This window comes from Lampetra planeri, chromosome 13 (genome assembly GCF_965212315.1).
Source record: "Lampetra planeri chromosome 13, kcLamPlan1.2.h2, whole genome shotgun sequence".
Classification (NCBI taxonomy): domain Eukaryota; kingdom Metazoa; phylum Chordata; class Hyperoartia; order Petromyzontiformes; family Petromyzontidae; genus Lampetra; species Lampetra planeri.
The window spans coordinates 4915800-4930274 of record NC_136119.1 but is presented as its reverse complement, the minus strand read 5'-3'; the positions used below and the strand labels follow the sequence as shown (position 1 = coordinate 4930274).

General features: G+C 39.5%; 1 protein-coding gene across 2 annotated transcripts in view; it reads right to left on the bottom strand.

Moving 5' to 3' along the window:
* Positions 1-3974: 3974 nt before the first annotated feature.
* LOC144721955 (uncharacterized) overlaps positions 3975-14475 on the bottom strand; it is a 28966-nt gene continuing 18465 nt past the window's right edge. For both annotated transcript variants that reach the window (XM_078599931.1, XM_078599932.1), the window contains 7 exons: positions 13465-13619; positions 13184-13261; positions 11381-11570; positions 10484-10611; positions 9895-10011; positions 6014-6124; positions 3975-5874 (listed from right to left, as the gene is read on the bottom strand). In XM_078599931.1, coding sequence (XP_078456057.1) covers positions 5766-5874; positions 6014-6124; positions 9895-10011; positions 10484-10611; positions 11381-11570; positions 13184-13261; positions 13465-13619 — 888 coding nt within the window. In that variant the 3' untranslated portion in view covers positions 3975-5765. The remainder of the gene's footprint in view (positions 5875-6013; positions 6125-9894; positions 10012-10483; positions 10612-11380; positions 11571-13183; positions 13262-13464; positions 13620-14475) is intronic.

Genomic DNA, 14475 nt, shown 5'->3' with positions numbered 1-14475 from the left:
TTTGTAAAATTAAACAGGTTGTAATAATTATGAGCACATGTGGCCGGATGAGAAATGGAACGGGTTGTGATCATTAAGAGCAGGTGGTCGGATGGCTAACATCTGGAGAGGCGTCCAATTAAGGGCGGGGAGAGAAATATTTAGAAGGGGAGAGAGGACTGCAGTAGGGGCGATTGTCCAAGACGAAGACAACAGAGAGATTACCACAGATCGGTGACCACACCACAGAGAAGCGACAACAACACAGATTTGTGACAACAGATTTGTAACGACAGAGAGGTGCCCACAGTTGGGCTGTCCTCATCGCAGAGCTGTGAACAATCTCCACCTACGCAAATAACAAAGACTTACACACTCGTCTCCAAGGAGCTGCTCAACACCTACGTACATCAAAAGGACAAAAGCTAAATCGTAAAAAACAAGTAGAGTACAATGACGCCATCTGAAATCGGAGCAAAAAATAACCGCGTCACAGAAGAAACAACGTAATAATAACGTCCATAATAGAGGTGTTTTTTGTGTTTAGATCGCGTAAATATATAAATGTGTCGTTAAACCCGCCACCACCCGACACAGCGAATTAGTAAGATTTGTCACGTAAACAGAACGTGGCCAATTCGTGACTAGTACAGCACACCGGTGTGTTGGAGAGTAAATCTACAACATTTACAATAACGTAATAATGATGATAATGTGAGTGGCAGCCAATGTATGTAAGGCGTCCCACAGAGGACGTCAACTGTGGAGATGGAGCGGTGCGATTAGTTTGGCTTGCAGATATTAGGTGGATGGTGACATCGCGGGATCGGATTAAAACACAACTTGGCAGAACCCTGCTGGGAAACAAAGACTTGTGAGGCTTTCCTCGGTAAAACAAACGTGAATAAATAAGATATGGATCACCATTGGAACCTCATTTGCCAGTAAAAATATAATTGTTTTTTACCCTTATATCTGGCAACAAAACTGACACCTTTTTTTTTACAAGGAATCATGTTTACATAGACCACAATACCTGCAGTCATAATGCAAACAAAAAACATAACTCTGATAATGTGCACTGTCCTGGACCAATCAACTTCAAGGACAGTGCACATGATCAGAGTTATGTTTTTTGTTTGCATTATGACTGCAGGTATTGTTGTCTATGTAAACATGACTCCTTGTAAAAAAAGGTGTCAGTTTTGTTCAAGTTCAAGTTCATTTATTAGGTAGAGCCCGTGAGCCATTCAGCTCTTGAATCGGGTGCAACCGCAACAAACAAAAAACAAAAACATGAACAAAAAACATCTTAAAGTGAATATGTGACTAAGTGCAAACAGAAAATCCAAGAAAAGACAGCAAAATATTTCAGAAAAATCACCATACACCAACCCTGTGCAAATATCCCAGTGATATGCAAGTCAAACAACAACAACCACAAGACAACTTAGATTAAGGCCATCAGTCTAACTCTGTACTACAACAAACAAACATGGCCAAACCAAAAAACTTTTCGAAAATCCCCAAAATAAAGCCATAAAAGCAATGAAACAGTGGTCACATGAAAGGGACTGCACAGTAATTCGGCGGCAATGAGCGCTGCTTTCAAATAATGCCCTCAAGCCGTAGTGGTGGTACTTGTGCGTGGAGACTCCGAAGTTGAGCAGTGAACGGGTTATGGGTTAGCCATTGGTACAGCTTAAATTTCGATTTAAAGCTTTCGTGACTGCAAGGATTCATCTTCTTGGTTCTTTCGGTAAAGTCACGTAGAAGGGAAATAATAAAATAATAAAAATAAAACATTAAATAATTCTCACGACGTTTCAGCCACCATTCAGACGCTGTCTCGCCGACAGACCTGGTCTTCTTCACCTGAGGACGGCTGCTTGCGTTGTGGCTGAAACGTCGTGAGAATTATTTAATGTTTTATTTTTATTATTTTATTATTTCTCTTCTACGTGACTTTACCGAAAGAACCAAGAACATTGGTACAGCCTTTTAGCAATCAGAATCTTTATTTGTACTGGGGCAATCCGATGAGCGAGACATCTACTTTTCACACATGTCCAGTAGGGGCGAGTGAGAACGTTACAAGAACAAACAATACGAAAACACGACATGAGTGCAGAGGAGAGGAAAGATTGCCACGTATTTTATCAGTGCACTGCGCTGGATTAAGCCCCCCCCTCCCACGCCGTGCTGGTCATGGGGGCGTTGTTTTACCATAGGGGCCGTCCATAAATGACGTCACGCGATTTTGGACGATTTTTGACCCCCCCACCCCCATCGTCACACGGCGTCACAAAAGTCAGACCCCCCCCCCCTCAAATATGACGTCACAAAGCTTTGCCCCCCCCCCCAAAATAAATATAAAACATGCTTCAAATCGCTTTAAACTATTGTCATTGTAGTGCGTATTTAATGTGGCGCTGCACTCTGATGTTGTAGGAGAAAACATTTATTTAAAAAGTCTATTTAATTAAGTAGAACGTGTTGTCTATATTTATTTAAAGTTGCGCATTTTGATGTGACGTCACCTTTCTCAACCCCCCCCCCCCTCGTCACAAATGTCTGACCCCCCCCGCCCCCCCTAGGTGCGTGACGTCATTTATGGACGGCCCCATACTTCACCACACTGGTTGGGCAAAGGGGTCAGATATCGCTCCAATTGGTTAATTTAGGTACAGTATGTGCATTCGCCCGTTATTTCCAGATAAACACACATACTCCGAGAGGCTCGGATGTGTATTTGGTGAATATGGATGACGTGTGTTGTTGTGATGCTGCAAGTCGAGCCGTAGAAAGAGTACACATTGACCATTGGGCTCTTGTGCAAGGGGATTGCAATAAGACAAAGTAGGTCTCTGGTGTGTGTTTGCATCGCTATTACATCAGCTGAGGAGGAGGCTGAGCCGGGATAGCGTTAAATGGAAAAAAGCAATGTTTAAAGTGGTTATAATTAACGATGCCCATTTCGCCTAGATGAGGGTATTAGTAACAAGTGGATCGCGAGAAGGATCTCATCCACCTCATTCGAATAAACATCTCTGTCCCACGCCCTGGCTTTAACATTCCTCGAACACGCTGGTGGAAACTATCAACCGCATCAGAACATCAACTGGCCGATGTGGACATCTCCTTCTTACGTGGTTAATTAAAGACAAGCCACAGTAGTGTGATTGTGGTCATGCAACCCAAACTATGGATCATATAGCAAGCCACTGTGGTCTGCGCTGCTTTAACGGAAAAGCAAAACGACACGAACTCTTTCCTGAAGCTATCTCGTGACTACCAGACCTCGACATTGGCAATTATCTCCTGAACACATTGCCATCATACGCAAGAATAGAATTAAAGTGGCGAAGGCGCCAGGGTTTGTGGAGAAGTGGGGAGTTGTTTAATAGGGAGTGTACGAAGCGGCCGTTAAATAATTTTGAGCCGATGACTGGAAAGCACGCCAGTGTTGCCTGTTTGCCTTAATGTGGATAAGCTAGGAGCGTTTGTGGGAAGGCAAGTAGGAAGGATGGACAGGAGTGAACAAGGGGTTGGGGATTTTTCAGCATAAAGATGGGAGGTTTGACTTCTGAGGACTGAGATGATGAATGAGCTCGGGGAAGACATGGAAACCTGTGTATCACAGAGAGACGGGCGACTTGAGTGAGAGCATGCGGGTAGGGTGGTTGTTGTGAAGACGTGCTAACTCGTGGTGTGAGAACATTGGGCAGATGGGGTTGGGAAAAACCTAGAAGCTGTGATGGGAGTTATGGTAAGAACTTTCGCACACAGGGTTGTGCAACAAAGTAATTGTTAATAAATAGCAGTTTAAGCTTATCCATTGCTGTGGACGTTGTTGTGTTGGGTCTGCTATGGAATGAAACGTGAGTGTCATGTTAAAAGTGTTCATGCTCTCTACGTTATATTAAAAAGCACAACTTTTCCAAACAATCAGACAACATTTGACTGTCATCAAGGAAGCATGCATTAGCATATGTTGTGAGTGAGACTCAAACAGATTTAATGTAAACATAAACATTCGAGATTTTCAAACTTGTTTTAAATGTTCCATTACTTTATTTTGCAGCACTGGGTAATATAATCAGAAGTTAATGAAAAGTATAAAATCATAATTTAGCATTTAATATTTTACATAGAGAAGCAAAACACTACAGCTGACATTGAATATGTCAAATCTTTCCCGATTCATGTAAAAGTATATCACGATGTCAAGCAATTGACACATTAAAGTCACACTATAACCACACAAGTAACATTTATATATCGGGCAATGTTTCGTTTCTATATAAAGCACACGCTCTTTACAAAAATGTGTTAATTTAACAGTTAGTTTTAAGATGCAGATGCAGTACACATGTAGATATACCCCTTTAAAGAGTTTTGCGACGTTTCATCATATTTCCTGATGAGCTAAAAGTGACAGATGAAACTCAGAAAACTTGCATTTTTAAAAATTCTAAGGCCAATTGATGGCACAGACGATGTCGTGGATTTAAAAAAAACTGATTTCCACCGAGTCTGCTCCATATCGCCGTGTAACAATTTGCCTCCCTTGGAACTCGATGAATTATCACAAATCGTGGTCATTGCAAAAAAAAAGTGATTTTTTTTTTCAAGAATAGCATAACTGAATACAAAACAATAAAGTCGTGCAAGCAAAATTCGATGCACTAGCACGAATATTGGATCTCATTTAAATCGATAATTGATGCATTGTTACATACCCAGCTCGGTCCTATTTGCATCTTATAATCACAGCAGCCTGGGAGAATTTGCTGAAGTGGCTCCAATCAGGGCCCATGGGCTGGGTGACATTGGCACCACGATGTCCACATACCCAAGTGTCAACAGCCCATTCAGTGGGACATGTCACATCCCACAGGGCAGCGAATGTGCCTAATACGACACATTAATGCCCGACCACGATTGTCTCATGCTATTGAACAATTACTGACTATTCTAAATAATCCTAATGGTGCTCTATTACTGCTATCGTTGGTGTATCCACGTTTATATCTTGGCTTCTCCATTTCTGATTTCTCTGCCTCCCTCTGTTCTCTCAGTGCTGTGTCTGTATGCTCTCTCCTGGGTTCTATTATGTATGCTTTCAATTGTCATCTGGGACCCTGGATCAATCAGCAGGTCAGCCAAATTCACAAGACATGAACTGCAACCAAATGATCATTGCATCTCAAAAGCCAATTAAAGGGCACAGATGCTAATGATGACCATGTGTGCAATTCACACATTTTGCTGCATCTCAAGCAGATATGAGAACAAAAACAATTTACCTCCCAATAATTTGATGCATTGTTACAAATACCTAGCTTACATTTGGAGATGCGAATTGGGCATAATGGGCAGATCACAAATATACTCAGTACATATGTCCAATGTTTGAATTAGACTTAGTTCCACATTAATTAAAAGCCCAATTCGTGTCCTTACGCTTGATTTGGCTTAATTGCTTAAAAACAGACTGCTCTACCAGGTTTTTATGGTCCTTTGCGAAAATGTGATTAACATATCTGTCTTTTATACACTGCTGAACAACGATTGTTTCCAAGTCATTATAGTAATAATAGTGGAGATATCCATTGTAAAGTTGTCATATGTAGAACATGCTGAATAACTCTTCACATTCCATTTTAGTGTGGTTATTTGTGGCTCTTTAGCACAGCGTAATCTGAACATCATGCTAACCTATGCAACAGACTTCATATCAATTAAATATGTTTGGAAGTAATGTTATTGCAATTGCTCTTAAATCATTTTCTCGACTGTAAATCGTGGTGGATCTCTAGAGAGGGCCTTGCTCTCTGGATGCCATTGAGGTCTTTGACAGCACGGCACCCATACAAATGGAGTAGTTTTAGCCTAAACACAAATCCACAAAAAGAGAATAAATATCATACAACAAAAAACAAAGTACATCCATGCAATTATATACTAAATATGCTTCATATAATCATGTCAATGCATGTGTGTATATGTTTTACTTATATAGAGATTATACCTATGACAATTCTCCACCAGTTTATGAACTGCATTTTCTGTGATGTCCTGACAGAAGCTGAACTTGACACTCTGCAATGAGTCACGGCAGTAGGATCCTAGGAGGCACACACTGCAGGGGATGGGCACACGCACAAGCAGAACATTGAACACAGCAAGCAGAAATTACACTTATAAGTAATGGAATGCAATTATTTTTTTTATATGGCGCATACATTCCAAGTAAAGGTATGTTCGGAATGGTCATCTGATAAAAGACTGCACCCAGCCCTTATCAATGCCTCAACTATTTAGTGGGGTAATTGCCGAACTGGTAATATAACACAAGTTGTATTGGTGCTGTGGTGAAGCTTAGACTCTGCCTCTACATTTGCAAAATACATTAACGCCTACTTCCGCAAGCTAAAACATTGAAAATATATGCAAAAGTATGCTTGAGGGCCAACTTTGCATTTAGGAACTACAACACAAAGGACAAAGGTAAGCCACGATATTTGTTGCTCTGTTTGCTTCTCTTTATATGATCGATTTTCGACAACATTTACTAAACATATTTAAAATATCAATTATCAACAACATAAAATAACATCTTAAATAATGTAATTATCGGCCACGTGTTAAATTATATGTTTGATAACTGACAACATATTTAAATGCAACATATTTATAAATGATGTTTCATTATCGCCAACATTACATGCAGCATATTTATATTTGTTTGATAATTGTACATGTTTGATACCTGTTGATGTGTCCTCGATTATCAAATATAAAATATTCTTTATTGTCGATAATCAAACATAAGACTTGTTATTTATAGTAACATGTGCAACAAACGTAACATTTTCAATTCTTGAACATTATTTAATATGTTGTCGATGATTGAGGATACATTAAATACGTTCATTAAATATTTCGTCGATGTTGGAACATAGATGAAGAATCAAACGCAGCAACAAATATCACGCCAAACAAAAGGAAAGTCCATCTATCTTTTATTCGAGACAAATGGCTACGCCAAGGTGAAGCTCACGGAGGTTTCTTTTGTGTTTTTGTTTGCCAATACTGTAATGCAGAGGTGGGACAAAGTCATTGTTATGCAAGTCCAAGTCGAGTCGCAAGTCATCAAATTCATGACTCGAGTCTGACTCGAGTCCAAGTCACATGACTCGAGTCCACATCTCATAGGTGGGACAAAGTCATTGTTATGCAAGTCCAAGTCGAGTCGCAAGTCATCAAATTCATGACTCGAGTCTGACTCGAGTCCAAGTCACATGACTCGAGTCCACACCTCTGCTGTAATGACATTACCTATTCAGACAAGGGAATTCGATGTAAAATGGAGAGGCTGTGCTGAACGTGAAAGGTACCATTGAGAATGAAACACCGATTTCCATGGCAACGCTAAGAGCATACACTTCTGGCATCCTGGGCAGGAAACACTAATTACTGTCGGAATTAGTAATTTAAAAAATACGTATATTTCTCTATGTAGGTAGTTACAACAGTACACTCTCCTTAGATGACAAAACACATGAAAAATAGATACCACATTTTTGCACGCACCTGTTGTTTAGGTGACAAAACTTACTAATTGGCTGTATGTTGGTGGCGGATTTAACAACACATTTATATTTACACGATCTGGCCCCACAAACACCTCTATTATGCACGTGTTTCCGTTTGCATTTGTCTGCATATTACACAAAAGTTAATGGAATACAACAGCGTGATCTTTGCAACCTTCATAAACAGTGCATGGAGGCAATGGAAATGTTGTCAAATTGAGTTAAATGTCAGAGGTCCTAACACGAGGGAATGCTTTGTGGTCTAATTGAACACCTACATACATTATGCACACTGACAATGAAGGCACGTTGCAGCCTGCTTCTTGACAAATTATGATTCGTAATAGGATCATTAAGGCTTACCATAAATTTTACATGCAACTAATTCGCTGCTATTTTAATCCGAGTAATATAATTAAAGTACTGTGAGAAAAAAAGACAATATTTTGGAAGACGCTCTTTATATATATATATATGTCAATTATAATTATTTATAAACAAGAAATACTAAATATGCTTTGGAAATATAACATGGAATAAAAAAGTGAATATTGTACAATATATATCAAGCCAATTATAATTAATTTTAAAATTCCAATTCCTTTTATTATAAACCTCAGATTGCATTAAATGGGTGTCCAGTTTCTACCAAAATTAACGTGTTTTATACAATGAAAACAATGTATATCTGTGACTATAATAGACACAAAGTAAATTTATCAAGATATTCAAGTGCTACATACATTTGAAACTTGATAAACATTGAACACCAGCAAATATTATCCAGGGTGGTCCAAAAGTCAGAACACATAGGGTTATTTATTTTAATAAATCAGAAAAGGGTTCTTTCATTTATGTATATAAAAAATGCTCAAACTGACTTCCACAAACATGAATGCATGCATTAATTACCTTTATAAAATTAATTTAGAATGTTGTTGTATTTTAAAGATTACGACTGTCACCTTTGAAAGCTCATCAATTACGTTTTGTCTCAATTAATTCGGTGCGCCTTTTGGCGTCATCTGGTCGAACACCATATGAGACTAGGCTCTAAAGAAAGCTGTCTCTGGTGTGGACCAATCAGTTTCAAAGACAATGCATAAATTATCAGAGTATTGTTTTTTGTTTGCATTTGACTGCAAGTATTGTGGTTAATGTAAGCATGATTCCTTGCAAACGGTGTCATTTTTGTTGCCAAAAAAAAGGGGAAAAATCATATTAGTATAATTCGGGGTTCTTGGTCGAGTTTTGTAAGCAACGGATTTGAGGTGACCCAGAGGAAGAAAAAGAAGAAAACTAGATATTTAAATAAATGAAGTAACCCAATGTGTCCTGGCTTTTGGGCTACCTTGTACATCTCACTTGTGTAATGTCTTCATAGTTGTTGAGGTGATAAACCAAAGAGAACTTTAACCTTAACATAAACACTGTCAAGAAGTGAACGTAATATGTCACTCGGCTCTCCTAGCAACAAATCAAACAAACTGTAAAATATATGTACGAGTATATAAATTACAACCTGTCTGGTTAAATTCCATTAACAAGTATTGCCCCTTCAGCTAACACAGTTGTCACCATTAAGGCCACGTAATATTGCGGGTTTTTTTAAAAACAAACATGCATTGGGATAATTCCTATGAAAATGGACAGACTTGGATTTTACCACTTTTATGTCCACACATTCCAATTTACTTGCTTTCAAAGCAAATGTTGTAAAGCACTGTTCAAGCAACCTTTCAAATCTCTATTATATTATCCATTAACTACTGCCTACCTATATTTATGTAAACCTTTACATGCACTCTTCAAGACCCCCACATTCTCTATCTTTTGAAATTCAATTCACCACTAACTACTAGACAGTTATTCTTAACACCATGTGCATTTAATTGAATCCCATGCACTTTTTTTTATCTGCCCTCTATTATTCTACAACACACTTTAGTTTGAGCGACAGTACTAAAGAGTTTAATGATGCAACAGCATGCACAATAAGCATACCCAATAATAATAGCGATGCCAAACGGCCAAAGACATCACCTATTATTTACACGTATTCCTCTTTAGAACAGTATTATTGATGATATTTATAATGGAGGAAGTGACCAGGACTGCAGTTAATGTGTTTTAAAGTGTCTCTGACACACTGAGATAATACTGAGGGCAGAGTTAGTATAACATGGATCGAGGCGTGAACCAGCTCCTTAAATAAATTAAAAACGAAGTCCGTTTTACAGCTATAGGTCTCAAGCCTGTAACATATGGAGTTCTACACTCCGAAGTATCTCCATGGCCCAGTAGGACGAGGTACCCTCGTTTGGAGATGGAGGTGGAGCTGAGGTCCAGGGTGTTTAAGAGGCGGCAGTTCATGGCCAGAGCCTGCACTCCAACATCAGACACACGCCTGCATCCACTCACATCCAACGAGCTGCAGCAAGAACACAACACAAAGGAGCCAATTTACGGGGAATTCAATAGCAACGTTTGACACCACTATTTTATTCGAGATGCAATTGCTCTCCTGAGCTTATAATCATGGTGAGCAACATATTATAAATTAAGTATAAAATGAACAACCCCACGAAAGTAAATATTTTGTTTAGAGCTATATTGAATGCAGATGTACAATGAATATATTTACACAATTCTTATCTAAATGTATTTTTTGTAAATGTTGAAGAAAAATAAACCTATTGAGGATTATGAATATTTTCTGAGGATCATTATAGTTTTTTACTTGTATTTAATAGTGTAGTAAATACAATACAGATGTTTATAAAGTGTTTATTCATTAAAATCCAATGTAAAAACAAATGTGTTGTGTCTTTGTCATACTAATGGAAACTGAAGCAATGCATTTAAACGTTTTACCAGCAGCTATTATAATTTGTAAACATTACCATATTTTAGGAAGGTAAGTTGCAATCTCCACCAATGATTTATCCGTTATCTGGAGGCATGATGTGAGGATGAGATGTTGTAGATTTGGACAGCGTTGAGAAAAAATGTGAACACTTTGATCCCTGACCTACAAAATATGACAATACAGTAACACTATCAAAACAAATTCCATTATGCTTCACAAAAATGCTTCACAAAAACATATATAAAATAAACTATGGTCTTATAATCAACTACAAGCACTTCATCATGATTCATTCCAATACACAGTTTAATACCACAAAATATATTCTTGGGTCTTTCAGTAAAGTCAAGAAATAAGGTTCAAAGAAAATAATCTATCTACGTGACTTTACCGAAAGACCCAAGAATATGAATTCCTGCAGTCACGAAAGCTTTGAGTCAAGATTTAACCACAAAATATGTTGCGGTATTGACTTGTGTTTTGTTATTTGGGCAGTGACACGGCCTAGTGGTAGCGGGTAAGCCACTTGCTGCAGAGATTCAGGGTTGAATGGCAGCGGTTGATCTGATTATTACTGTGGGTGCAATAGCCATAATACTAAGCGCCGTCTGCTTCACAGTGGCCGTCAAAGATCCCGACGTTATTCGTAAGAGTAAACCAACTACGTGCCTGCGTCAGTGTACATTTGCAAAATTCGAACTCAATTAGGAATATACAGAGCAATTATTGTCCACTATTGGCAGACTAATGCCCGTTTGCAATCCAGGTGCTGAGTCACCTTGTGCCCACAGGGACAGCTGCCACTGGGGGTGCCCTTTTAAATGGGTTGATGTCAAGTGCTCTGGGACGCCTCGACGTCTAGGGCTCTATGTCAAAAACCAATCATTATAACCATAAACAATGTGAGCAAGAATGAAAAAGTATCACCAACAGCAGTAAGTGCAGTCAGGTTTAAAGTCTGCACAAGCTGCATGCTGGTGGCCAGTCGCATCAGGCAGGTGTCCGTAGCCTTGGGCACTCGGCCCAAATTGAGGACCCGCAGTGAGGAGCACTTCTCTCCCAAGTGCATCAAGCTCGACGGTGTTAGGGCATGGCACCCAAACAGCTCCAACTCCGTCAAACTGCAATTCACAGGCAGAGATAATGTATTACTTCGACAAATAAACTGATGAGTGGATTTCCCAGATAAAACACAAAGCTAGGTTAGGATCATTGTCATGCTGATGAGCTATAATCTATCCACTGCTGGATGAAGGCCTCCCCAACCTGTTGCCATGGCTTTGGCAGTGGGCAGGTCTTGCGTAATGATGTCATGACGCTGTGGAATACTTCGGTCACCCCACACTCCAAGCCATGATTGGCCCACTGCATGAATATCGGCATCGGGTTTGGCCGCTGGAGGGAAACCCATCTCATATACGAATCACATCTCTGTAGACATGGGTTTAAATAATACAACACTATAGAATAATAAAAATTGCTTTACATAATCCTTAGCAACACCACCACACGGACGCTGTTGCCCTTTCCCTGGCACGTGGTGCTGTTGCTAGCTTGTGCAACATCCTTATCGTCAATAGTTTAATTAATTATGAACAGTATTATGAAGAACTATGAAAAATAGATCTGCTGCAGGAGCTAAACATTTACGATATATTAGTCAGAAGCCGACTTTGTTGTATCCATTCATCCCCTCAATCTGTTATGTAAAACGCTAAATTAATATAGGCTGATAATTTTACTCTTTGATATCCTGGATTAAGCTAATTCATGACTTTTCTAATGTTTAATCCACAAACATCTTTACCAGCTCTCTGGAGTATACTTTGCAAGCATTTTCCACTCTCCTGCTTTCACCCATACTCTACCTTCAGAGCTGAGTGCATCTAAATCAACAGAAAACACCAATTCCAGACAGATTTTATGTGCAGTCATTTGTAACCTAGCTGAGGCCATCAAACGTGCTGCACACAAGAACAATCTCAGACCAAAAATGACAACATTCATTTTTCGCTTCATCGCTTCAGGGTTTTAACCCAGTCACTTAGGTGCCAGCTCGTAGGTAATGGCTTTTAGGTGACGAACCACTCAACTTTCTCAGTTGTGTTTTTATTGGGAGCAATCGTGAGAAAAAAGGAATATGCATTTACTTGCATGCATGCAAAAAGTATCTACCAGAACAATGCTGTCATAACAAATACTATCTGGAATTGACAGATAGGCAATAACCATCAAGCATTTCAGTTGACATTTTTTTGACAAGAACTGCATTTTGCAGAATCTGAAGATACAAATCTTTATTTCTCTTACAGGTTGTTTCATTTTCTAGAAAGCCATATTCAAAACCTTTGATACACAAATGGTGGTCTATTCACATCATGTCACAAACTACAGACGATGCCACGGTGAATATCCTGAATAACGCCTTTTATTTACCTTTTATGTGCAGTTATTGCTAAATCATCTGAACATAGCACATTTCAGGCTGTAGGATATTAAAAGTGGCTTAAATATGATGAGTGCTCTGCTTACGTCAAACAGGTCGTTAAATCTGTCGCAGAAATTACGCTCATCAGAAATGACTGCCTTTAAAAACGACAGGCTACAGATACACATCAAACATGAATGAGGGCATGTGTACTTAGCTTTATTTATTTTCTTTGGTTAGACATATCACAGGCTATATATTGTCCTTTCAATAGCTAATCACAGTGTACACTTCTTCTCAGCTCACCACTGTCCGTGCAGCTCCAGCAAAATGTTGATGGCTTCATCGGTAACTGGACATCCGTTAAGATTCACCTTCTCCAATCTACACGTGTAAAGTTACATAAAAACACATGTCCTTTATGAAGTCAATGGGAGGAAACCTCGTAGATTAGAGCAATGCTGCTAATTTGTAATATTACAACATGATAGAGCAAACAACTGTTCAGCGGATCGAGAGCAGTGCGTGAACGTGAGTGAGGAGGTGTGCGTGCAGAACGGCAGCGTGGGCGGACGATGGCCTCTCACCGGGACACGGAGCGGGCGAGTGCTATCACCCCATTCTGCGTGGCTGCACTCCAGGCTAGGTTCACGGTGGAGAGGTTTCTGCAGTGCGTGCTCGCATGTAGCAGCACCGAGTCACCCGTCAGGGTAACGCCAGCAGAGTTACTGACATCCAGCTCCTACAAAAAACAGCAGATTGTGATAAAAACAATTATATTTTTAAAGCAGCAGCCCCACAATTGCTTGTTTATGCTGGTGCTGCCAGATAGGCCTCGACTAGAGGTGACGCAAGAAAAGCCCCTCCAAAAATATATTTGGCCTCCAGTTCCACACTGGCCAGACATCTTGGAAAAAGTGGGATTATCTCCACCTTTCCCCACCATGCGTGGCCTGCCAATGCCCTAACTGTGGTGTGCCAATTTATACTGCTGGGTGGACAGAGGTGGGCGGAATTAAGACACCTGTCCATTGCTTCAGATGCCGTTCCGAGAGATCAAAATGGAAATCTCTGGATTGCAAGTCTCGTGTGCGAACCATCATACCATGACAGCATCCAAAAATGTAATACTCGTTCAAGAATAGCAATTTTACGTAAATATCGTCACACGTTAATCTGCGTGTTACATCTCTAACAAAAATACGATGCATGACACAATGCCAACAATGCGGTGTTGTATTTAGGCATAGATGTAACTGTGACATATCATCCACACGATGAGTCATGTGAAAAATATATTTAAACGGTCACACAGAGGTTACTTCTCTGAGATTTCCAAATGGATGCTTTTGTCTCAAGGGCATTATGCTGACAGCACAAATGGAATGAGCTGCTGAGAAAACAACGGCAAAAAATGTCCCCCAAAATTGTTCCACGTGTTGGTATTATACTTTGTAATGTCATGGACAATTCTTTTTTGTGGGTGTCCATTTACTTTTGTTCACACATAATAAAATAAGACTTACGATATACTTAGAACCTTTTAGCAACTACTCTAATTAAAAACAGAAAGCATTTCACCTTAAAGAAAATGTATT